At 45.4% G+C, this 23,948-nt stretch overlaps 1 protein-coding gene across 7 annotated transcripts in view; it reads right to left on the minus strand.

The window, feature by feature from the left end:
• Positions 1–410: 410 nt before the first annotated feature.
• Positions 411–23,948, minus strand: part of LRRC8D (leucine rich repeat containing 8 VRAC subunit D) — a 77,268-nt gene continuing 53,730 nt past the window's right edge. For all 7 annotated transcript variants that reach the window (XM_028732845.2, XM_077928491.1, XM_028732848.2 and 4 more), the window contains exon 2: positions 411–3,348. In XM_028732845.2, coding sequence (XP_028588678.1) covers positions 767–3,346 — 2,580 coding nt within the window. In that variant the 5' untranslated portion in view covers positions 3,347–3,348 and the 3' untranslated portion in view covers positions 411–766. The remainder of the gene's footprint in view (positions 3,349–23,948) is intronic.

Below are 23,948 nucleotides of genomic sequence, written 5' to 3' on the forward strand. Positions count from 1 at the left end.
GCAGTGCTCCCTCCTAGTCAACCCAACCTTGCTTTCTCCCGTGCTCTTTGTCGGAAGATTCCCAGCCTTTTCTAGTGGGAGATGATGATCGCATTCAGGGTGTGTATTTGGGACCTATTGAATGTGAAACATCCCTTTGCTGTACATTTAGGAAACAAGATTTGTGGTCCAGAAAAGATAGCCACATGCAACATGCATGCATGCCACCACGAGGTTAAAAAAATAGGTGTGGTGTATTTTCCATCCACGTTGCAAGAAAGGTAGAAATCCCTATTCCCATCCACATAGCAGAGGGCGGATGATCACATTAGACAATTCGCAACTGAATGAACGTCCAGTTTCTCCTTGCCAGATCAGCGTCAGCAATACAGCACCTGTGGTCTCTAAAAGAGCGCTAAAATGAACTGAGCCACTAAATGCATTTTTATAGTAAGAAAAGGTCACCAGTTTAATCATGTACATTAAGCAGGCGAGCAGTTTGTAAACATTCAAAAGCGGCAGCATCCAAGTTACAAACATCTTTTAAAGGAAAAAGAAGAAGAATCAAGATTGTTTAAGGATTTCCCTCCCCGCCCCTTCCTCTTTCCCCTCCAAAAAATTTGGAAATGATGTTTCAAAATACTACAAACACCAAACAAGCTTCTACCACCCTTGCTTAACAGTCCTTTCTTACAAAAAAGGAGTTCCGGATTCCCAACACAGGGTTTTATAACAAGTTGTACTTTTAATATAATCTACGTTAGTCACTTGGGAGTTCTACCTCTCTTCAAATCCCATTAGCAAAGGGAATGTTTGTGTCTTGGTTCAACGCTTCTTTGACCTCTGAAGGCAACGTGTCAAAGAGGTGATCTTCTACAATGAGTCCACTTTTCCTGAGAAGCCGACACAGACCCAGCGTAGCCGGGAGACGGTCCAAACAGTTCCCCTTCAGCTCTAGGTGTGTTAGCTGCAAGAGCTGGCCAATCTTTTCCGGAATCGAGGTGATGCAGTTTTGCCCCAGGCTCAAAGTCCTCAGCTTGGTACACTTAAAGAGCTGTTTTGGCAAAATGTCTACTTTGTTTCCGGTGATATGCAGGTGCTGGAGGTTCTGCAGAAGGCCTACCTCCAGGGGAATCGCTGCAATAGAGTTGTAGCTCACATCTAAGCATCGGAGCTTCTGTAAACTGAACACTGCAGCCGGTAAGGATTCGAGTTTATTGTTGGAGAGGTAAAGCGACTCCAGGTTTTTCACGTGGGTAATGGAAGGAGGAATGATGACTATTTTGTTGTGCCACAACTTCAGGCAAGTCAGTCTTTTCAAATGCTGGAAGCTGATGACTTCTTCGATTGTGCGTATGCTGTTGGACTTCAGGTCCAGCTCCTGCAAGTTGGTGAGGCTGAAGATGGCGTGCGGAATCCGCTCCAGGTCGCAATTCTGCAATTCCAGCTCTGCTACATTCATCATTTTCTTAAGGCTATTCAAGACAAAGAGCTTGGTGCCGTCGTTATGGATGACGAGCTTGGTTAGATGTGGGGCCACATCTGTGATGTTGGATGGGATTTTGGTCAGGTTGCTTTTCACGTAGAGAATTTTGAGGTGCCTCAGTTCCCTAAGAGATTCAAGTCCTATCATTTTGTTGTTTTCAGAGTTCAAGTTGCCTATCAGGTACAACTCCCGGAGGTTTTTAAGTAAGTACACCCAAGCCGGGATTTCCGCCACGTCGGTGAACTTCACGTGCAGGCACCTCAGGTGGTCGCGAAGGAAGCTGAAGGCTGTTTGTTCCACCTTTGCGGGACAGTGGTAGAGGTGTAGCTCTTGCAGGTTCGTCATCTGGGAGATCTTAGCCGGGATTTTAGCTTCAGGGATCAGCTCAAGTTTCAGCACGTCCAAGTCGGTAAGATCAAACACGGCATCAGGGACCCCTGAGAGCATGAAGAGATGGAGTTCTTGCTTGTCCTGGGCGTTGCGGGAAACATGCTGGCGCAGCTTTTCGAAAGTCCACTCGTGATTCAGGCTTATTTCCCTCAGCTTGTTCTCACTCACCTCTGACAAGAAGACACCAAACCGCTTGGAGTACAGCTGGTCATACTGGTCCACCATGTGCAAGAGAAACGCAAAGTCGTTCTTAACATCCGGAATATCGCTGAAGCTGCTCTCTTCCCTAACCTTCTCGAAGGAATACTCCTTCAGGGGTAACCGGAACAACCAGAAGAGTGTGTACAAACAGATGAAACCATAGACGCAAATGAGGGAAATGTAACTGATGAGCAGCTTTTTCAGCATGTAAGCCATGTTGTGTGTGCATTCGAACTCCTGGTAGCCAGTCAGGTGCTCCACTTTGGGCATGCAGCTGTGCTCAAAGCTGATTTCGTTGACGAAGTTTGCCGTGTAGCAGAGAATAAATATGAACTTCACAGTTTTGATGACCGTCTGGACGACGTAGAGCTTGTATATCAAGTCGCTGTCCTCCACGTGCGCCCGGAATTTCCGTACTTTTTCGAAGAGGGCTTTGGCTTGCTCGCCATCTTTTTTGTCCAAAATGGTCATGCTCGGAACCTCGACGACGGGCTTCTCCGCTGAAAACTTGAAGCCCGTCTTGTTGATCATGGGGGTGTTGGCGCTCGGACTTCCTTCATCGCTGCTGGTGGACACATGCTTGGGCAAAGACTGGGCCCCGGTCAGCCTCTGCTTATTCTCCTCAGAATCCTCACACGCCGTCTCAGACAACGCCTTTGTAGTCCACGGAGATTCAAAGCACTTCCCCAGGATGGAAACAAAGTGCTCGATCTTCGAGCAGGTTTTGGGGTATTTGAACCAAAAGTTGCTGCTGACCATTAAAATAATGGTATGTATAAGAGCTAAGTAGGGAAAGTACTTTGAATACCAAGGAAGAGCCAAGTGGTAGCACATCTGGTTAATGAAAACATATTGCTGATAATCCAAGTTAGTTTTTCGGCCCAGGGGATCCGCCTGCTCCTTCTTCTCCTCCGGACTGGCGACAGTGGAGTGCAACGGCGGAAAGGTAGATCTGCTGAGAGGTATGTCAGTTGCGACGACAGGTGCAAAAGAAACGGCCCTCGCTCCCGGCGCTTCTTTGTCTTGGGCTGCGGTTGTTTCGGCTTCCGGAACAGCGTTTGTAGCTTTGGCACTCGCCGGGGAGGTGGGCTGCACCTTTGCGTTGACAGCCGACTGCAGGACGGGCAAACAGACCACCTGATCTTTGGTCAGCTGCATGGTTCCAGCAAAAATGGCGACCATCAGCATAACGACTGCTAGGTAATCCATAAATACGTCCCACCATGGTTTCAGGATGCGGTACGTTGGCTGAATGTCATTAAGAGATGCAACTTCTGCAAGGGTAAACATTCCTGTAACGAGAAGGAAGGAAAAAGCAGCTGTCATTCATTGCTGGCAGATCAAATTGTGCTTTATACTCTTGAATGTAAACGTAATCCATTAGACCAGGGAGTGGCTAACCTTTTCCTTTTGGCCGAAGGGCTATATTCACCCTTGGCTAACCCTCCAGTAGTGGGTGTAGCCGCTACACACACACACACACACACACACACACACACACACACCAACCCTCAGCTAACCCATGTAGATCAGCAAAGGAGGGGGTTATTGTGCCCTCCTTGCTCAAATGAACCATCCAATGACTGGGAAAGGAGTGAGTTGCATCCCCGTTAAAGTGGTTCAGATGTCTCTGCTCAACCCAGTCCAGTATCCGCTTATATTGTTTTCCTATGCTCTGCCTTTGACCAAACTGCGGGAGGCAGTGGAAGACAGGAGTGCCTGGTGTGCTCTGGTCCATGGGGTCACGAAGAGTCAGACATGACTAAACAACAATAACATGCTCTGCCACTGCCAAAATGGGAGGGTTCTTGTGTAGCAAGAAAACCTTGTTTTTTTCCGGGGGGACGGGGAGAATCAGACCCTTAGGTCAGGGATTAGCCACTCCTGTACAAGACCTACAAACTGTTAACCTCATTCACTTGCTTTCTGAAATGAAAAAGGAACACGCACAGCCCTTTCTCTACCCATTGTGAATAGCACCCCTAAACGGATTTACTCAAGCCTGGGCAATTTTGTTTATTCTGTGAAATACATCCATCTGAAGATTCTGCCCCCATTGACTGATAAACAAACTCAAGAGTTTTAAAATCGTACCAAACAAAGGACGCACCACACCGTTTAGTTCTTCTTTATAAAAGCCTTTTTTTCCTGAAGGGAAAATGGTATTGCAAAAGGGGCATCACAAGTCATGATGCTACAATGGACGTCGCTAAAAAGCGGTTCTTAACAATTAAAAATTAGTCAACGTTTTAGAATTAATTTCTTTCCACAAAGAGCAGTTCTCAAAGCATTTGCGCAGCTCTCTTCAGTGATTTCAGGCTTTTGTTGTTCATTATGTTCACCGGATATGAGCTATGCAAGTATGAGAATTTGGGTGTTATGGAGAGATCTAATTTTGTTGCTTATAATTACACAGCCCAGTATGATTTCAATTTTCACCTACGTGTCTTGAAGAGCTAAGTAAAACAAAACCACACTTTAGGAAACTGCCCCCTGCCCCCTATTCTTACAAGGAGAGCTGCCTTTGGGTTTTTCTGGAAGACAATAAGCATCCTTTAAAACAAAGAAACCTACCATATATGTCGACCTGCAACTACAAGATGATCTAACTAAATGCAAAAAGGATGCCTGCTTATTCATCACTGCCTGAACCGGAGAAAACCAGGTCTCCAAAGGAGAGACTGCAAGTAGTATCAGGTGAACTGCAAGGCCAGAAGTAGGGGAGACTTCACGACTAGTTGCCTAGGCAACCATCAGTTTTAAGTCTGAAATCCCATTGAGCTCGGCAGGACTTACTTCTGAGTAAACACACCAAAGAGAGGATTGCTAAGGCTATAAAAATATTTCCCCAGCTACGGTGGCCAGGAAGAGGAACTGGAAGCAAGGCAACGTGGAGGAAGGAATTCAGAATTATTCTAGTTAAATGCATTTGCACAGATTTTAGGTTTTTAACTACATCCACTTTGATAAGCAAATTTTTTTTAAAAAAAAATTACAAGATACAGGGGAATTGTGTGTGTGTGTATAATTTGACAATCCACTCTCCCCCCCCCCCCCGGACTAAAAGGTAAAGGTAAAGGACCCCTGACAGTTAAGTCCAGTCGCAGACGACTCTGGGGTTGCGGCGCTCATCTCACTTTATAGGCCGAGGGAGCCGGCATTTCTCTGCAGTTTTTCCGGGTCATTTGGCCAGCATGACTAAGTTGCTTCTGGTGCAATGGGACACCAAAACCAGAGCAGTGAACGGAAAAGCCGTTTACCTTCCCACTGGAGCAGGACCTATTTATCTATTTGCACTTTTTGGGCGTGCTTTCGAACTGCTAGGTTGGCAGGAGCTGGGACCAAGCAACGGGAGCTCACCCCGTCGTGGGGATTTGAACCGCTGACCTTCTGATTGGCAAGTCTAAGAGGCTCACTGGTTTAGACCACAGTGCCACCTGCGTCCCTCCACCACAGACCACAGAAATGTAAATATAGCATGAAAGCTAAGAGAAGCATGGCCAGTTAGAAAACTACTAGTCAGATCAGTTTTTGGAAGCCTCTTCCTCAAGTGCAAAGAAGGAGGTGGGGGAAGCTCCCTCCCTCCCCCATACAATCTAGTTCTTCTATTTAAAAAAATAAAAAAATGCTAGTTTTGCTTACATCTAATGGGTAGGGAGAGCAGGACAGCCTGGAAGCATTAGTGTCATGGATTGGCTGATGCAGAGTGGTGCGAGGCACCAGCTGGGGAACCCCCAAGGGAACCCCCAGGGGAAGAAGGCTCGGAGCCAGGGGGTTGGTGGTGGGACAACAATGGGTGGTCAGAGGGTGCAGACTGGGAGGAGGAAGAGTCAGAAGCTGAAGAGGCAACAGGGCTTAGTGAGCAGGAAGAGTCTGTGGCAGAGAGCAGTCCAGAATCAGAGGCAGGAGAGGAGGCGGGCCAGTAGACAGAGATGGGGCAGGCTGCTGAAGAATCCAGAGAGTCTTCCCCTATTGCTGCGACCAGCTCCCCTCCCCACTGGTCTCCAAGAACACCCAGAGTAATTAAGAGGGTGGAGCAATGAGAGACAAGACGACAGAGCCTTAGGCTGCTGGGGAAGGAACAGCAGGAGGAGCCTTAGGGAGCGGTGGGAAGGTAGGGACTTTCATTCCCCGCAACTGTCTCACTGGGGCAAGATCTACTGGGAAGAGTTGCTGTGATCACACTGTTCAGATATTTCCAGGTTTTCTACAGACTAGAAACTCACAGGGAAGCCCAGATTACACGTTGCCTCCAATAGTTTTGACACTCATGGTACTGAAAAGGTGCCTTGTTGTTACTTGACTATTTCAACGCAATCACATTCGTAAAAGCACCAATTCTAAGCACAAGGGGCTATTTCTCATGCCCTCCCAACTAGCTTCCTATACAACTGGGAGGAACGAGTGACATGAAATACAATACAATTTTCTGGAGTGGGGAATCCTTTGCAAATCTCTCTGGAAACCACTATGAATGTAGGACAAAGGTGCGGTATACTTGACAGCTCCCTGTAATCCTCTTATCTTCGGTTTTACCAACAGCAATGCAAGAGGAGCTTTAATAACATAAACACCTGCCTTCTTTACTTTTCACATGCCCTGGGAGTAAATTATAGGGACAGAAGCAGCCCCCATTGTTTGTAAACACTCTTGACATGTGCCCATGTGATTTAAAAGAGCTGTGGAACAGTGCTGCTGGTCCCATCCATGATAAAACAGTTTGCCCCAGCTTCCCAATTGGTTCTGCCAGAAGGTTTGCACCGCACTGACCTTGCCTCTTCTCTCCATTGGCCTGGCCAGAGAGAGATCAGGTTAAGCACCATGTTCCCAGTGCACCATCTGTTACTTCCCCAAGCATGTGTTAGCTGTGAGTTGGAGAAAAGCCTGGAATTGTGGTTGCATAGGTACACAAGCCAATAGAAACCACACACAATGTATAGATGTCAGAGGCCGAGCTAGGGGGAACTAAATGTCATTGGGTGCAGAACCAGAAGCATGGCTCTACGGTCCAGTTCATCACCTGGTTTCTTCGTGTGTGCAAATTTGGGCAAGGTGGGTGATTAAGATCCATAGGTTTTATAAGCCTGTTGTTTGGCCCAAACTCCTCCAGCTAATTCAAATTATGTATTTCCTGGGTAACTGCAGTAAAATTGGACTCCTTGAGTGTATGCAAAACGTTAGGGGGTGTTGCTTTTTGTCCTAATGTTCACACAAAGCCTCATCTACACTTACAATGACCGGTTATCCAGTTTGGAGAGTCCTGAAGCTCTTCCAATCTGTATGGAATTTCAACATCCTTGCTGGGACTTTGTTACCTCACCATATACCCCGTGCATTCCAGATAATGCACGATAAGTCAAACAGATCTCTAGTGGATTCCATTGATTTCTTCCTTTCATGTGCCTCTTGCCTTATCAATAAGTGATTGGTTAAAAGAGAAACTCACTAACTTTTGTCAAGAGCTTCTTGAAAATCCAGATACTATCAGCATGTTTGTCTGTTGTTAACCCACAAGGTTGCCCCCCCCCCCCAAATAAGGTTAGTAAGGTAAGAATTCTCTTTGAAAAAAAGGAAAGCAAATAAGTTCCTCAGCAAGGCTTATTCTTCTGTTTGGCTAACTATTGTAATCGTAGAAACACCTTGAGGTGTATAGTTAATGCCTTGACTTGCTCCTCAAATTGCTTCTTGGCCTGCCTTACTGTAGGTTTATATTTAATTTGCAAGAATTTATAATCTGTTTCTCCCTCTATTAGAAAAAAAAGTTGGGTAAGACTTTAATAAAGGAGGTTATCATGTGTTAGCCGTTTAACCACGTTTGTCAATTTTTTCATGTTTTGTGCCTTTTCCTATTTTCAATAGATGGCTTTACATAAACTCCCCTCCACACTTTCCTACTTCCTTTAAACTAAATCCTCCCATTCTTAATCATCTGAAATGCAGAACGTTCTGGTATAATGCTTTATACACAGTTCATGTGCTTTCAGGTAAATACGAGTGGACATTAAGATGATGAAAAAGCAAAGCTACCATTTTAATTCTCAGGTATATGATGAACCTCTCAGTTTAAAAGGAACGCACACGTACCAGCCACATTTTGACTTGTAAATCAGTTTTCTGCAAGGATCTTTCATTCACATGCCTCTGAGCCCCTCGATTTTACCGAGTCAATGACCACCCTGGTGCATTTTGCATACAGCAGAGAGCATTAGATTTAAACACTTGCTTGAATACCTTGGCAAAACAAAAACACACTATTTTATGATTGGCAGGTCTAAGTGCTTACCAAGCCAGATTAATTTGGCGTATTAAATTCTGTAAGTTTCTGTTAATAACCTGTGGAGGCTGGAAAGTATTTTTCATTTCATAACTCCTTCTGTAGTTCTTGGCAGGGCTCGTGAATATGATGGAGAGTTACCTTCATCCCCTCTGGTGAAAGAGCAATAAAATGTATTTTGTGCAAGAGCCAAAATGAGATTAAAGCCCGAGTCTGTGCAATGTTCATAAAGCTAGGTTTTCAAACAAAACACTCCGCTTCAACCCCCTGCCCCCAAAAACTTCACTTAAAATAAAGAAGTCTAGGGGAGAGTGTTGGGGGAGTTGGTGCTTCAGTTCTTAAAAGGCGTCTTGTACTGTCCTTTATTTCACCTAAGTAGCCTTTGAGTCACCTTTTCATTTTCTCTGAAGAGCATATCCACCCAACAGATTCAAGCTGTGATAACAGTCATACACAGTCGCACCTTGGTTGATGAACGCCTTAGCAGTCGAACGTTTTGGCTCCCGAACGCCGCAAACCCGGAAGTGAGTGTTTCGGTTTGCGAATGTTCTTTTGGAAGCCGAATGTCCGGCGGGGCTTCCGATTGGCTGCAGGAAGCTCCTGCGCCCAATCAGAAGTCGTGCCTTGGTAGTCGAACGGACTTCCGGAACGGCTTCCGTTCGGCTTCCAAGGTATGACTGTACTTCACCATCCTGGGAAGTGTAGTTTCGAGGGGAAGGGAATACGAGGGAACTAACAGAATCCTTGCCAAGCTACAATTCCTTGGGTTCCTTCTTTAGGCCACCACTCTTTCAAGCAGCTCAAGTTGGCAGTGTTAGAAGCTCAGGACAGGAAGAAGGAGAAGAAGAAGAGTTTGGATTTGATATCCCGCTTTATCACTACCTTAAGGAGTCTCAAAGCAGCTAACATTCTTCTTTCCCTTTCTCCCCCACAACAAACACTCTGTGAGGTGAGTGAGGCTGAGATACTTCAGAGAAGTGTGACTGGCCCAAGGTCACCCAGCAGCTGCATGTGGAGGAGCGGGGAATCGAACCCGGTTCACCAGATTACGAGACTACCGCTCTTAACCACTACACCACACCAGCCACCAGGGGCCACATGTGACTACTAGGACAGTAATGGGAAACCTGTCAATAGCTCTAATAGGAAGCCAGCAGTTCTGCTATAAGAGCAAAGGAATAAATGCAGCTTCATAGCAGGGCTGTTTCAAAGCTTTAGGAAAAGCTGTTCAGATGTAACAGCACCTGTATAGCAGGGGGAAAGCGGGAAGGAAGAGAGAAGAATGAAAGAAAAAGCACTTAATCTCTTAAACGAGGCTTTGAAAAATCGAAAGAAATTATGTGCAGATTAAACAACCAGGTCAGACAAGGAACCAGCGGCAATTAACCCATCTCAAGGCAGTAAGACAATACTGAGAAACAAAATTGCAGGCCTAGGTTAAATCAGTAAGTATAACTCTTGGTGTATAAATAGTATTGCCTGCCCAATTAAATTTCCTTTAATTAGATGTTAGGAAAAACCCCGTTAGTACAACCCCCCAAGAGACCGAGACTTTCTATGACAAAGCCTAAGTTCACAGCTATTAAAATTACTCCAAGATGACAAGCTCCTGGGTTCCTTTATTGAACTGGAGGAGAGTTGGCTTTTCATGTAAATAAACCTTCTACTCAGCTATCCCCGGGGATCATTTTATTGCACAATATATACGCAACTATTTCTTATTTAACAGCTTCATGTGTCGCAAGGAAGAGCCATTTTCCAGGCAATAAATCACCATAGTTTGTAGGTGACAAGTGTCATTTTGTGTGCACAGACAACTGCTAGCAGGCCTCAGGGCTATATAGCTTATAGCTCCATGAGTATCAGCCAGCATCTTTTGGCTGGTGGCTATAATAATGTAACTGGAGGATGAGAAAATTTATTTCTTGTACAAGTGCTACTAAAACATTGCATCTTCAAGAGGCTAACATCTCTGATGAACCACAACCAACAAATCTAACTGTGCCTACCAGGGACGCGGACTTATAAAAAATATTGGGGGGGCCCAGGAAAGCTCATGAATAATAAATAAGCTCATGAATATGCAAATAAAGTGGCGCCGCCTCCTCGTGAGCGAATAGGGGAGAGCGTGCTGCGCCTATTAATCAGCTCCAAAGGAAATTGGGTGGAGCTTTTGCTCGGGAGGGAGGGCAGGAGGCATGCAGCCCGCCCCTCCCTGTGCATTTTGGGCTGGGGGAGGGGCGGCGATGGCGCTCTGCTGGAGGGGCGCCGGAGATTATTGGGGGGGCAGAGCCCCCCCAAACGAATTTTTGAGGGGGCTCGGGCCCCCTCAAGCCCCATGGAGTCGGCGCCTATGGTGCCTACGGAGGAACCAGACATGAGCAAGGTTTCCAGACACTTTGGTGGTGCTAACATTCTGCACTGTCTAACTTCCATCTCACAAGGTCTGTTAATAGCACTAAAGGAATACTGTGAAATGGGGGGAAATGTGGTTTCTGAAGGCTACTCCTTGTAGCCATGCAAAATCACCTCTTCCCTTTCCTTGCTTGGGACGGTTGGGTCTGCATGCTTTGTTGCCAACACATGAACCATGAACTGTAGCGTGAACCATGAGCCTACATCACGTGGTTCCTGCTACAGAAGTATAAGATGGGCTGCTCTGCTCTCTGGGAGTGACAGGAAGCTGAGAGAGGTTTTGGCAGAGAAAAACAAATTTCACCTTGGAGAGGGTCGAGGAAACTGGATGTTATCCCCATTTGCCTGAGAGCCCAGGAATTCCCTCCGGTCTGGAGGCTTGTAGGAGCGAAGACAAAGAGAGATGGCAGCAATTAGGGCAGTGTTTTCCAAACTCCCATCATCCCAGTATACCTGAAGGAATGTCTCCACTCCTGTCGTTCAGCCCGGACACTGAGGTCCAGCTCTGAGGGCCTTCTGGCAGTTCCCTCACTGCAAGAAGTGAGGTTGCAGGGAACCAGGCAGAGGGCCTTCTTGGTAGTGGTGCCTGCCCTGTGGAATGCCCTCTCATCTGATGTCAAGGAAATAAACAACCACCTGACTTTTAGAAAACATCTGAAGTTTTTAATGTTTGATGTCTTATGTTTTTAATATTCTATTGGGAGCTGCCCAGAGTGGCTGGGGGAAACCCAGCGAGATGGGCGAGGTACAAATAAATTATTATTATTATTATTATTATTATTATTATTATTATTATTATTATCCCTAGCTAGCAAGACCAGCGGTCAGGGATGATGGGAATCCTTGTCCGAAAACAGCCAGAGACGCAAGTTTGGGAAACACTGGTTCAGAGTGTGAATGGCAGACTTTGCAAGGCCGCTCTTGCAAGGAAGGATACCAGCATGCTCTCCTAGCCCCAGCTTCTGTTACACTTGGAGGTATTTAGAAAAACAAGTTTGGAGTAAGAGTCAACCACTGGTGGCTCTTGAACCAATTCAGCTCAAGGGATTCTGTGTGGCTCCACAGTTGCCAGCAAATTGGAACACATCTATGGCAACAGGATTTTCACAGCCAGCATTGAATGGCTGGCCTAGTACTCTTCAGTCACTGCTCACAGTGGCTATCCTGGAAAACTAGTTGCCAGCCAGGGCTTTACAGTGCCTACGAAAACAGTAATATTTGGGCTGCAACTGAAGCCATTTCTGATATGCGCACGCATACCTCTGACTTGCATAACCAGCGATTTATAATACCTAGAACGAAATCTTTTGAGATGACTATCCCTATTAGTTAATTGCTTATAAAAAAGAAAAAATATTTCCTCCAGGTGCTGTTTAAGCACTCTGCTTAGTGTCAATGTCAAAACTTTCTTCGTAAACATCAAGGTAAGTTTACTAAACTCTTCCTAAGAAACCCTAACCTCTTTCCCTACTCAACGCCAAACTGCAAAACAAAGCAAAGATTTAAGATTTTGTTTGAATTGGTGTTAAATTGCAGCCAGGGATCCAAAGAAACCCTTTCAGGGCTGAATTACGACTCAGATGAAAACATTAACCAAGCCCAAGAATTTCAACCCAATAATTCAGGCTCCCTAAGTGTTCATTTAAATGAAACTCATTCATTTCCAAACTAATAATTTGTACTTTTAATAATAAATAAATAAAACTCCCATTGATTTTAGTAACATTTTGACATTGACTGTAGTCATACAAATAAATTCTCTTATAAGCAGAGCTAGACTTAATCCCCCACCCAAAGAAAAACTCTTATGCAACCGGAGGGCAGACAGAACAAGACCAGAACTGGATACAATGCAAATCTGTTTATCAAATGATTGATAATAGACCAGTTGATAAACTGATCAACACTTTTAGCACCATTTCTATGTTTGTCCCCCCCCCCAATAATCTATGTAGACTCATGATCAGAAATAGTAAGATTTCACGTGGACCCCCCTAATCATTCATCAAGCAGATGACCAATTCAGACAGACCAATTCAACTCAGCGCTGTGGCGCCACGAGAATCGTTACGAAAGAACTCGGCGATGCCGCAATTTCTGTATGCCTAAGGCCTCTTGAGTCAACACCACCAGGCATTCTTACTTTCTTTTTGGGAGAAGAATTCCAGGTATCAAGCTTGAGAAAAGCCGCTTCCTGAGAACTGGGAGACTTGCTGCCCCCTTTAGTGTACAGCACAGAATAAAGCCCCAAAGTAAAGACGAATTATTAGGGCTGCAAATATTTTTCGGGAGCTAGAAGGGGCGGTTGGATGGATACAGTGAGTAGTCAAACCAAGAGAACCACAAGCTTTCTCCAGACTGGTTAGAAAAAACAAGGAACGTAAAGCTTGCTTCTAATTTATCATTTATTAGTAGCTCTCACAGAACCCAAAGCACAGCTTTTAACTTCCCTGGAACACGGACCAGTAAGCAATGAGGCGGCGGCAGCAATGTCACCTTGAGCCTAATGACCCAAAGGCATAATATCGCCTACAAAAGCAGCTGCTTTTATTTTAACAGCTACAGGGGGGAAAGGGGGTGTTAAAAGAGCCCTGGCCTAGTTGAACTACGAGCTACAAGCAGTACAGCACGGGCAAAATCCAGGTTCAAATCTCAAAATGAAACCCTGGCTTAATTCGACACTAATGTTGATGCGTGAGCCTATAAACCGGAGACCCAGGTCACATTCACACAGACCCACACACATTTAAATTACTCATTTACCACTCTTAACTGCCACAGCTCCCCCCCCCCCAAAAAAAGAATATTGGGAATTGTAGTTTGTTAAGGGTGCTGAGAGTTGGGAGATTTGTTAGGGATCTCTTAACAACCCAGCGCTCTTAACACACTATTGTTCCCAATGTTCTTTTTTTTTCCGGGGGGGGGGGGGGAGAGAGCTATGGCTGTTTAAAATGGGATACAACAGAGCTGTAGCTGTACGGCCTGGATGTGGCTCCACAGACCATCTCGGAACACAAACCACCTGGAATACAACCAGAATAAATAACTTTAGTACAGTATTCACAAACAGCAGCAGCAAGACTGAATACGCGCAGAGAGTGGTTTTGGAGCAAAATGCAGGTGGAGAATAGGAAACATCAGTTTTCGTTTACCTGACTAATAACCACCTACACTGATGGACGTTAGTCAAGTTGACCAGACGTTAAGCTAATCATTACACATAAAGCTCTTAAAAAACTGTATAACATTCCTAAGTACTTCATCACTTGAAGGTTCTCCCCCCCCCCCCAGCCTTAGAAGGTCATTTGACTCACCCACTTCCCACACTTCCACTCATCGCTGAGAAAACTTTCCAGATCATATGCCTATAAGGATGGAAAGCATATTCTCCTGACTACTTGGCCCAGAATGCATTGGCCCTTTATCTCAGAGTGGACAGGAGAGAGGAGCGTTAGAAACTGAGATATGAAAGCGAAGAGCTAAATGGCACCTTAAACTGAGGTTATGGGCGCAACAACGGAATGTCTTGGCATGCTTTTTTTGTAATCAGAATGCATAGCTGAAAAATGAATGAGCTGCAGCTAAAATATTATGTTCATTTTTCACAGGGTCTAGTCCTTCCCCTACCCACCCTCCTAATATTCTTAAGGGGGTCTCTTCTCCGGTCTTCGGAAAGTAGCTGGAAGTGGGGAGGCAGAAAAAGGTCCTCCTTTCCTTCCACTCTGCAGTTTTAATCAGAAATCTTAGGCGAAGCACTGCACCCAGATCTCAGAAACGGCTTGCGCTGATGACATTCCCTAGATGCGCCTAGAACATGGGTAGGCAAACTAAGGCCCGGGGGCCGGATCCAGCCCAATCGCTTTCTAAATGCGGCCTGCGGACGGTCCAGGTATGAGCGTGTTTTTACATGAGTAGAATGTGTCCTTTTATTTAAAATGAATCTCTGGGTTATTTGTGGGGCCTGCCTGGTGTTTTTACATGAGTAGAATTTAAAATGCATCTCTGGGTTATTTGTGGGGCATAGGAATTTGTTCATCCCCCCCCCCCAAAAAAAAAATATAGTCCAGCCCCCACAAGGTCTGAGGGACAGTGGATCGGCCCCCTGCTGAAAAAGTTTGCTGACCACTGGCCTAGAACAATGGGAGTTTTGAACGCTGGCTGTGGCAGAACAAAAGCAAGCAGGGCTGCAGAGAGAGAGGAGCAGAAGGAACATGGCAGGTCTCTTTAGCAGATGAGTTCAGGGCTGGGGAAACTGTGGCCTTCCAGTTGTTGGGACAGCTGCCATCAGCTCCAGCCAACGGCAGTGGATGATGGGAGCTCAAGTCCAGCAAGATCCAGAGGACCACAAATTTCCTGAGGACTTCTGTTTCTACATATTTGATACTCTTTTGCAACTTGATTGCATCAGGATTCAACAAACTCAACTGCAATATGTTTGAAAGTTGAACAGGTAAGTGTATGTCTAGGGACAATGGATAAAACAAACATGATTAGCTGTACTGCTGGATAAGTGTTTAATTGTTATTTGTTTAAATTGTTATTTGTTTAAAAAGCAAAAAAAAGTTTTTTTAAAAAACAAACAACTGCAAAATAAAAATACATTTTTAAAATGCCAAGTCTGTAAAATACACAGTCTTGTATTATTGTAAAATACAAAGTCTTGTATTTTGGAGACTTCAGCGAATAAAAAATCCAGTGTTTTCTTCCATCTTAGATTTGTAAAACAGCCGTTATAAATGTACTTCTCTTCATCATTGTTAAAAGATATCTATCTTCCGCCTTTTGGGATCGGTGTCCTCATTATGCAGCATGCAAACGCCATCACAAAACCTAACTCGAAATAATTGATTTCTACAATTAAACCCCTTGAAAATAAGCAATAAAAAAACAGTTGGACATAGCAACTGATGAAAATGAATAAAGCATACATAGATGATTGATACATAGACAGATACAGTGGTGCCTCGCAAGACGAAATTAATTCGTTCCGCAAGTTTTTTCTTCTTGCGAGTTTTTCGTCTTGCGAAGCACGGTTTCCCATAGGAATGCATTGAAAATCAATTCATGCGTTCCTATGGAAACCGCCTTCAGACCAGGTCCAGGGACAGCCTGTCCCCCGACCTCTTCTGAAGGCTGGGGGGGGGGACAAGGGCTTTTCTTCCCACCCCCAGCATTTTAAAAAACCCCGGGACAGTGGAGGACTTCTCCGCTGTCCGGGGCGATCTTAAAATGCTGGCGGGCGGCATTTTAAAATCGCTCCGGGACAGCGGAGGACTTCTCCGCTGTCCGGGGCGATTTAAAAGCCCCTGGGAAGGCAGGCAGGGGGGACAAAGACTTTTGCCCCCCGCCAGCCTTCAGAAGAGGTCCTGGACCTCTTCTGAAGGCAGGCGGGGGGCAAAAGTCTTTGCCCCCCCCCCGCCTGCCTTCAAAAGCCCTCCGGGACAGGCAGGCAGGGGGGAGCAAAGACTTTCGCCCCCCGCCCGCCTGCCTTCAAAAGCCCTCCGGGACAGCGGAGAAACGTGCTGCGTTTCTCCGCTCTCCCGGGAAGGCAGGCAGGGGGGAGCAAAGACTTTTGCCCCCCGCCGGCCTTCAGAAGAGGTCCAGGACCTCTTCTGAAGGCGGGCGGGGGGCGAAAGTCTTTGCTCCCCCCCCCCGCCTTCAAAAGCCGTCTGGGACAGGCTTCGCGGACCTCTCCGCAAGCAGCGGGAGCGCTCCCGCTGCCTGCAGAGAGTTGCCTGCATGCCGAAGCCTGCGGGCGCTGAGATCAGGGGGGAGCAAAGACTTTTGCCCCCCGCCGGCCTTCAGAAGAGGTCCAGGACCTCTTCTGAAGGCCGGCGGGGGGCAAAAGTCTTTGCTCCCCCCCCGCCTGCCTTCAAAAGCCGTCCCGGATAGCGGGAAGCGCTTCCCTGCTATCCCGGACTGCTTTTAAAATGCTGGCGGTGGGGAGCAAAGCCTTTCGGCCCCCGCCAGCCTTCCTGGACCTCTTCTGAAGGCCGGAGGGGGGGGGAAAGGCTTTGCTCCCCACCGCCAGCATTTAAAAGAGGTCCCCGGAGATTTCCCTATGGGCTTTCTTCTTGCGAAGCAAGCCCATAGGGAAATTCGTCTTGCGAAGCAACTCGCAAACGGAAAACCCTTTCGTCTTGCGGGTTTTCCGTCTTGCGAGGCATTCGTCTTGCGGGGCACCACTGTAATATATATATGTCTTCAGGGTCCTTTTAAAAGTCACTAGTGAGAAAGCCACACATACTTCAAGTCAGATCATTTCCCGCAGACATGGGTCACCACTGAAAAAGCCAAGTCCTTGGTTACTGTCACAGCCAAGCTTCTCTTACGGATACCTAGATAGCAAGGCTCCCAAGGATTATCGTAAAACTCAGGCAGGCTCATACAAATGCAGGTGGTACTTTAGGTAGGACTGTCCCTTTTGAGGTCTTTAAACTACAAACCCAGCGTTTTAGATTGAGCCTGGAGATCAGTACAGAATGGGGGTGTGATATGATTGCTTGGCTCCAAGAGTATCCTTGCTGCTGCATTCCATATCTCATCCACACGCAGCTCTCATTGCTGAGCCCTAAAAGATGTGCATATGCCTCACTCTAAACGAATTATGAAGTGGTCTAATTCGGCAATAGCTAATGGCCAGTTAGAGCCTACTAAGAAGCCAGTGCAGATAGTAACACATTAAGGATTTATCAGTTCAGCAAGCTAAGATGGATATTCCAGATAGGATAGCCTCTCCTGCATTTTTTATCCAGTCACTCCTGTTTCATGTTCATCATAGACATTGGCAACAGTCGAGGGCACAATGTCCCTGCAAGGATGACTGCAGAGTTTAAATATGAACAACACCAAAATAATCCTGCTGGTGCAGGTATTAGTTTTCAGAACTATATTCAGCACCACTTAGCAGCTCTTGATATTTTTACTAACAGATAGACAACCTGAGAATAGTATTTCTGGAATTAAAGGAAACCAGAATGCCAAATTATTATACGTAAACTATCTATAACAAACAATGGGTACATTACCTCCCTGCTGGAAGGTATGACAGCAGGTTACTATAGTTTTAAGGGAGCGCAGAGGAAAGGGAGAGATGCTGTTCTCCACCTATCAAAAGTTGACATGAATGAGATCACGCGTCCTAGTAGTCTTGAGTCTCTGCTCACCAGGTAGACTTGCTCCCCTGCCCTGAATGTTTACCTGCAGCAGGGAAGAGTAACTACAGAATAGGTAAAGGTAAAGCTAAAAGTACCCCTGACCATTAGGTCCAGTTGCGGATGACTCTGGGGTTGCGGCACTCATCTCGCTCTATAGGCCGAGGGAGCCGGCATTTGTCCGCAGACAGATTCCGGGTCATGTGGCCAGCATGCCTAAGCCGCTTCTGGCGAACCAAAGCAGCGCGCGGAACGCCGTTTATCTTCCCGCCGGAGCGGTACCTATTTATCTACTTGCACTTTGACGTGCTTTCGAACTGCTAGGTGGGCAGGAGCTGGGACCGAACAACGGGAGCTCACCCCGTCGCGGGGATTCAAACCGCCGACCTTCTGATCGGCAAACCCTACGCTCTGTGCTTTAGACCACAGCACCACTACAGAATAGGACATATCAACTGAACATATGATTTTTGGTGCCATGGAGCACCCCTTATTTTGGGCTCTCCTATCATCCAAGTTGCAAAAAATATCAAAAGGGTAGTTTACAAATCTTGTAAAAGCTATGCCACACTCACACATAAAACCCTCAACACATCTAAGATCTCTTTACAAGCTGCATTACAAACCCTTGCTATTGTTTCGGGTTGAAATCCCCAAAGGGATAGTTATAATAAAGAAGAGTGGGGAACCTGTGGCCTTTTAAATGTTGCTGGAATACAAGTCCCATCATCCTTGAACATTGGGCATGGCCACTAAGGGTCATGGGAGTTCGAGTCCAACCACATCTGGACGGTCACAGGTTCTCCGCGATTGTTATAAAATAATGATTTATACCTTGTTCCAAGATTTAAGACAATGAATGAATGAATGAATGAATTTCATAGGTTACTATAAAAAGAAGATGTTCTAATAGTCTTTCCCAACCTGGTCCCTCCAGATGTTCTGAAAGACAACTGGTCTCCGCTATCAAGGATGATGCAGTACAGCAAAACATCTGGAAGACACTAAGTTCGTGAAGATTCCTTATGGAAACCACATTCTCACAACACAGAACCTTTGCAGCTGTTGAATAATCCTAGCAGTTGCCCCACAAACACTCTCTGTATTTTCACCACCCATCACAACTTTTATAAAATAATCGCTCTTTCAAAAAGACAGACCTGCTACTTGTGTTTTTTTTAAAAAGTCCACTTCTTTGAACTACCATTGTAACGGAGTTTGGATTAGCAGGGTTAACAAGGAATTCTTAATGTTTCATTCTTAGTTAAAAGCATAAAGACACCGCAGAAGAACAAGAAGGAGCCAGGCCTAATCTTATTCTAGAATGACTTTCATTCCACTCCAATGTCTGCAGGGCTTAAAACAAAATGCCTTTGGAAGACTCCACAATGACCCCACCAGATCTCTATCGCCACTGTCATTACGTCTCATTAATATACTAAAGGCAGTTTCTCTACCAGGCACGATCAAAAACACCCACTCAAAGCCCATCCTAGTCTCCAAATGTTATGGTCAACGTGGAGCTCCGTTTCATAATCAAACGCACCATCAGCTCAGAAAGGGCATGTTTACGTCTCCTGGGAATATTTCCACCCCCCGGAACATGTTCGTGCAAGTCTTAAAACCACCACGTATGCTACCAGAGCAACAGCTGCTGCTGAACTAATTCTCTGCTTCTGTGTGTATATTTTAAAGGAGATTTGCCCTTATCGGTGGAGAATATGAGAACAAATATTAACTGTTTTCTGACATGCAGTTAATGCCCAATGAATTTTTATTTTTTAAAAAAAGATATTTAATAGCTCCAGCCTTATTGAGAATTAAGCTTCCCACGTAAGGATATAGCAAGTAAGATTAGGCTACAAGGGATCTCAGCGAAGGTTCTGTAATTTCAGGTCGAGGTTGCGGTGGTACAATTGCAGCGCCAGATTCATTCCACACATCTCCAACCTCGCTGACGCCTCTTGCCTTACCATGCCATGCTGAAACATAGACTCTGCTTTGCCAAAGCCCGAGCTTTACCCACAAACCCACTGCCACCACAGCCAAACAAACTCTGGCCACAACATCACAGTCAGACTGTGGGCTTCCCAGAACAGCAGCAGCTAAGCAACTGCCATACTTTTAATGGCTTCCGTTAATGAGAATCGTATTTACTTTTTTTTGCATTTCCTTCTCACCTCTCTCCCTATTGACGCACATAATGCTGGCCCCCATCTCAAGCATATGGACAGGAGCACCTCCCCTTGGACACCTCGAGCAGGGTACCCCACTTTCTTTGAGGTAGAAGGGGTTCCTAAGCCCCACCTCCTCTGCCTTGACTAAGGATCCAACCCAATGCCTTAGCTGCCAACCAGTTGTGACAATTGCTACGAGGTAGGTGAAACCCCCGGGCAGGCCCAATTTGACTGGAGGGGAAATTCCTGCCTGGCCCCAAATACGGTGACCAAGTCTCTCCATGGCAAGGTCGAAGCATGACCTGCTAGCTCACCTTTGGGCAAGGTAGACTACACTTTAAAGCAGTGGTGGCCAAACTCGGCTTTCCAGACGTTCCCCCCCCCCCAAAACATTTTATTGGTTTTCTCTTATAACACATAAACATTAACACAAAAGAAAAACATTACACTTGAAGCAACATAAAAACATAACAATAAAAAGAAAAAAAGAAAAGAAGAATTGTTTCTTCTTGTTTCCTGGTACATTTGCATTGCTAAAAGACTTCATCGACACCCTCCAATCTGAATTTCGTTATGTCGCATATTTAGCAGTTTCCAATTTCATATTTATAACACCAATATCTTCTTTTAGTTACAAACTTCTTATCTTTACTTCCTGTTCTAATCCACAATATTCATTATTATTAATCTTTTTCTATCCCTAAGCCTAATCTGTTACTTCTAGGAATTTCTTATATTACAATATCTAGCTAGATATTCTTTAATTTTCTTCCAGTCTTCTTGTATTTCCTCTTCTTTCTGGTCGCGGATTCTTCCAGTCAGGTCAGCCAGCTCCAAAAAGTCCATCATCCCTCCAGATGTTTTGGGACTACAACTCCCATCATCCCTAGCTAACAGAACCAGTGGTCAGGGATGATGGGAACTGTAGTCCCAAAACATCTGGAGGGCAGAGTTTGGCCACCACTACTGTAAAGGGTGGGAGATCCAACTCTGATGGAGCTGTCAAGTCCAGGTACAGCCCCGTTAAATGCCCACACTGAAAACATGGGGTCTGGTCCCCAGGCCATGCCCACTGCCCCACCCCCCAGGACTGGCTGGTGCCAAGGTTGGTCACAGTAACCCCCGTGGCTGAAGAAGGAAGTGGCATCCTCTGCAGGCCACGTCAGGCGCAAAAGGCTTCCCTGGCTTGGCGGAGAGCCATACAAACACCGCTCCCTGAGAACAGTGAGCAGAACTTCCTATCATGGGATCTTTTTCACAAGCTTCAGGCGCAACCCCTGATTTCATGGGACATAAAACTGTATAACCTGTTTTAGGCCCACTGTAATTACAGAGAACAAGAACAGCAATGCCTGTTATTTAAGATGCCCAACAACCTTTGACTCTAATTGTTATTTTCAACAGTTATTTACATTGTAAAACAGTAAGCAAGTACTGTAATTTTCCACACCTGGTCTGTAGCCCAGAACATTATGGTGTGGTTTTGTTTTTTTGAAGACTTAGTAAACAATGGCATAATTACACTGGAGACTTTAATTGCAAACATTAAGAAAGGGGGAATTTTATACTTTCGGGAAACTTTCATAGCAATCTGGTTTCTCCGCATCTCTTAAGATATGAAAGACTACATCATCTATTCTAGAGTTCAAAGAAACTTGACTTTTCAGAGGCATATTGTATATTTCCTGATGTGGGTTTTTTCTCATTTCCTTTTACCATACCATTCATTGATTTCCCCCTGGCTTTTATTGATTTCATGACCTTGGTGGGCTTTGTTGCAGTTATGTGTTGTTGCTTCTGTTTGCTGCTCTTTTGTGTTCTTTAGTTCATTCATGCAACAAGCGTTGGTTTAATTATTTAATGCTGCTTACCACTTTAATTTGGAGGGAAGATAATGCCAGTTAAACATTTTTTTAAAAAAAATGAAATTTTTTAAACATAAAGAGGAAGAGGAAGTAGACAATAGTGAACAATGTAAAATGGGTGTGTTCTTGTTTTTAAATGGAAGAAACTAAAGCAGATTCAAAAGGAAGCTCAGCCAAAAAATGTTACAAAAAGAGAAATAAGCACTACAGGTATCAGCATTGGTAGTGGGTTTTTTTGTTTTGCGGTTTCTTTTTAAGTATGAGGATTAATATGACCACTACTACAAGTAGTTTTATATGAGGACAAATTAACAGGAAGGTCATCAGAAGAAGGCAACAGAAATGTTTCAGAAAGAGGCGGCATGGAAAGCAAATAATGAGCAGAGTAGCAGAAATATAGCGGAATGAACAGCAGAATATAAATCGTGGGGGAGAAACTGAGCTAAAACTTCATACATTAGCAGGAAAGAAACAGTACAATGATGGAACTAAGAACTGCCTAAAAAGAGGCAGAGTTTGAGAAGAGACATGGGGATGGCAAACCACAGCAACTAGAGCATTAGCAGGATAACACCCTTCTAGTTCTGTGAGACAGAGGAATGGGGAGCTTGTCACAGCAGGAGGGGGAGACACCGGAGACTCTTCACCAGCCTGACTCATCTCTGTCTCTTGGCCTCCCTCATCCCACTCACAGGCTCCGGCTTCTGCCTCCGATTCTAGACTTTACCACGATTCTTCCTGCTCACTAAATCCTGTTACCTCTTCAGCTTCCGGCAAGCCCTCTCCCCAGTCTTCTCCCTCTGGCCACTCATCGTTGTCCCACCACCACCACACCCGGGCTCTGAGCCTCCTTCCCTTGGTGGCTCCCCCCACCATTCCTCTGCATCCAACCGGTCCATGACCCTCCCCATCAGCTGCTGCCAGTCAGTGTAGGCAATACTACGCTAGACAGACCAATGGTCTGATTCAGTATATGGAAGCTTCCTGTACAGTGGAGCCTCGTGTTACATACCGCCCTCCTTGCGAACGCTTCGGGTTATGAGCTCCGCTAACCCGGAAGTAGATACAGTGGTACCTCGGGTTAATAACTTAATTCATTCCGGAGGTCTGTTCTTAACCTGAAACTGTTCTTAACCTGAAGCAACACTTTAGTTAATGGGGCCTCCTCCTGCCGCTGGGCCGCCGGAGCACGATTTCTGTTCTCATCCTGAAGCAAAGTTCTTAACCCGAGGTACTATTTCTGGGTTAGCGGAGTCTGTAACCTGAAGCGTATGTAACCTGAAGGATTTGTAACCTGAGGTACCACTGTACTCCTGGTTGCGAACTTTGCCCCGGGATGTGAACGGAAGTCACGCGCCGATGGCAGCAGGAGGCGCCATTAGCGAAAGTGCGCCTCATGTTAAGAACGGTTTTGGCTTAAGAACGGACCTCCGGAACGAATTAAGTTCATAACCTGAGGTACCACTGTATTTTCCTTCCTCACTCCCACCCCCAAGCAATCCAAGTAGGACACTCCAAAGTGCCATTTGTTTTAATGGAATAGATTTTAGCATCTGCTTACCTCTCCCACGGCCATCGTTAAGGCTTAAATGTGCTTGCAAAATAGAGGAAGTAATGCATAGGTCTCCGTTCTGCTTTTAGGAATGTTGGGCCACATCTTAAAAGATGTTTATCTCGAGTGTATTATTCAAAGAGCAGTCATGCTGTATTCAGAAGTGAATTCAGTAGGGAAGTTACACTGTGATCTTATCTCATGTTTGGAAAAATATCTGTACGACTTGTTTCCTTACTAATTTTCTTCCTTCTGGTTAAATTCATCTCTGTAAGCGTTCCTGTTCCAAATATTTATTTTAAAATCTGAACCATCTCTTATTATTCATTATTTGGCACATATCCTTTGCCTCTGCAGCAGTTATCAGTTCTGCTGAAATGCTTGTTCTTGTCATTTTGGCACCTGTTTCTGAATTTTAAAAATGTGTTTCCCCCCCAAAAAAACCACATAGAAAG

This window comes from Podarcis muralis, chromosome 5, assembly GCF_964188315.1.
Source record: "Podarcis muralis chromosome 5, rPodMur119.hap1.1, whole genome shotgun sequence".
In the NCBI taxonomy this organism is placed as follows: domain Eukaryota; kingdom Metazoa; phylum Chordata; class Lepidosauria; order Squamata; family Lacertidae; genus Podarcis; species Podarcis muralis.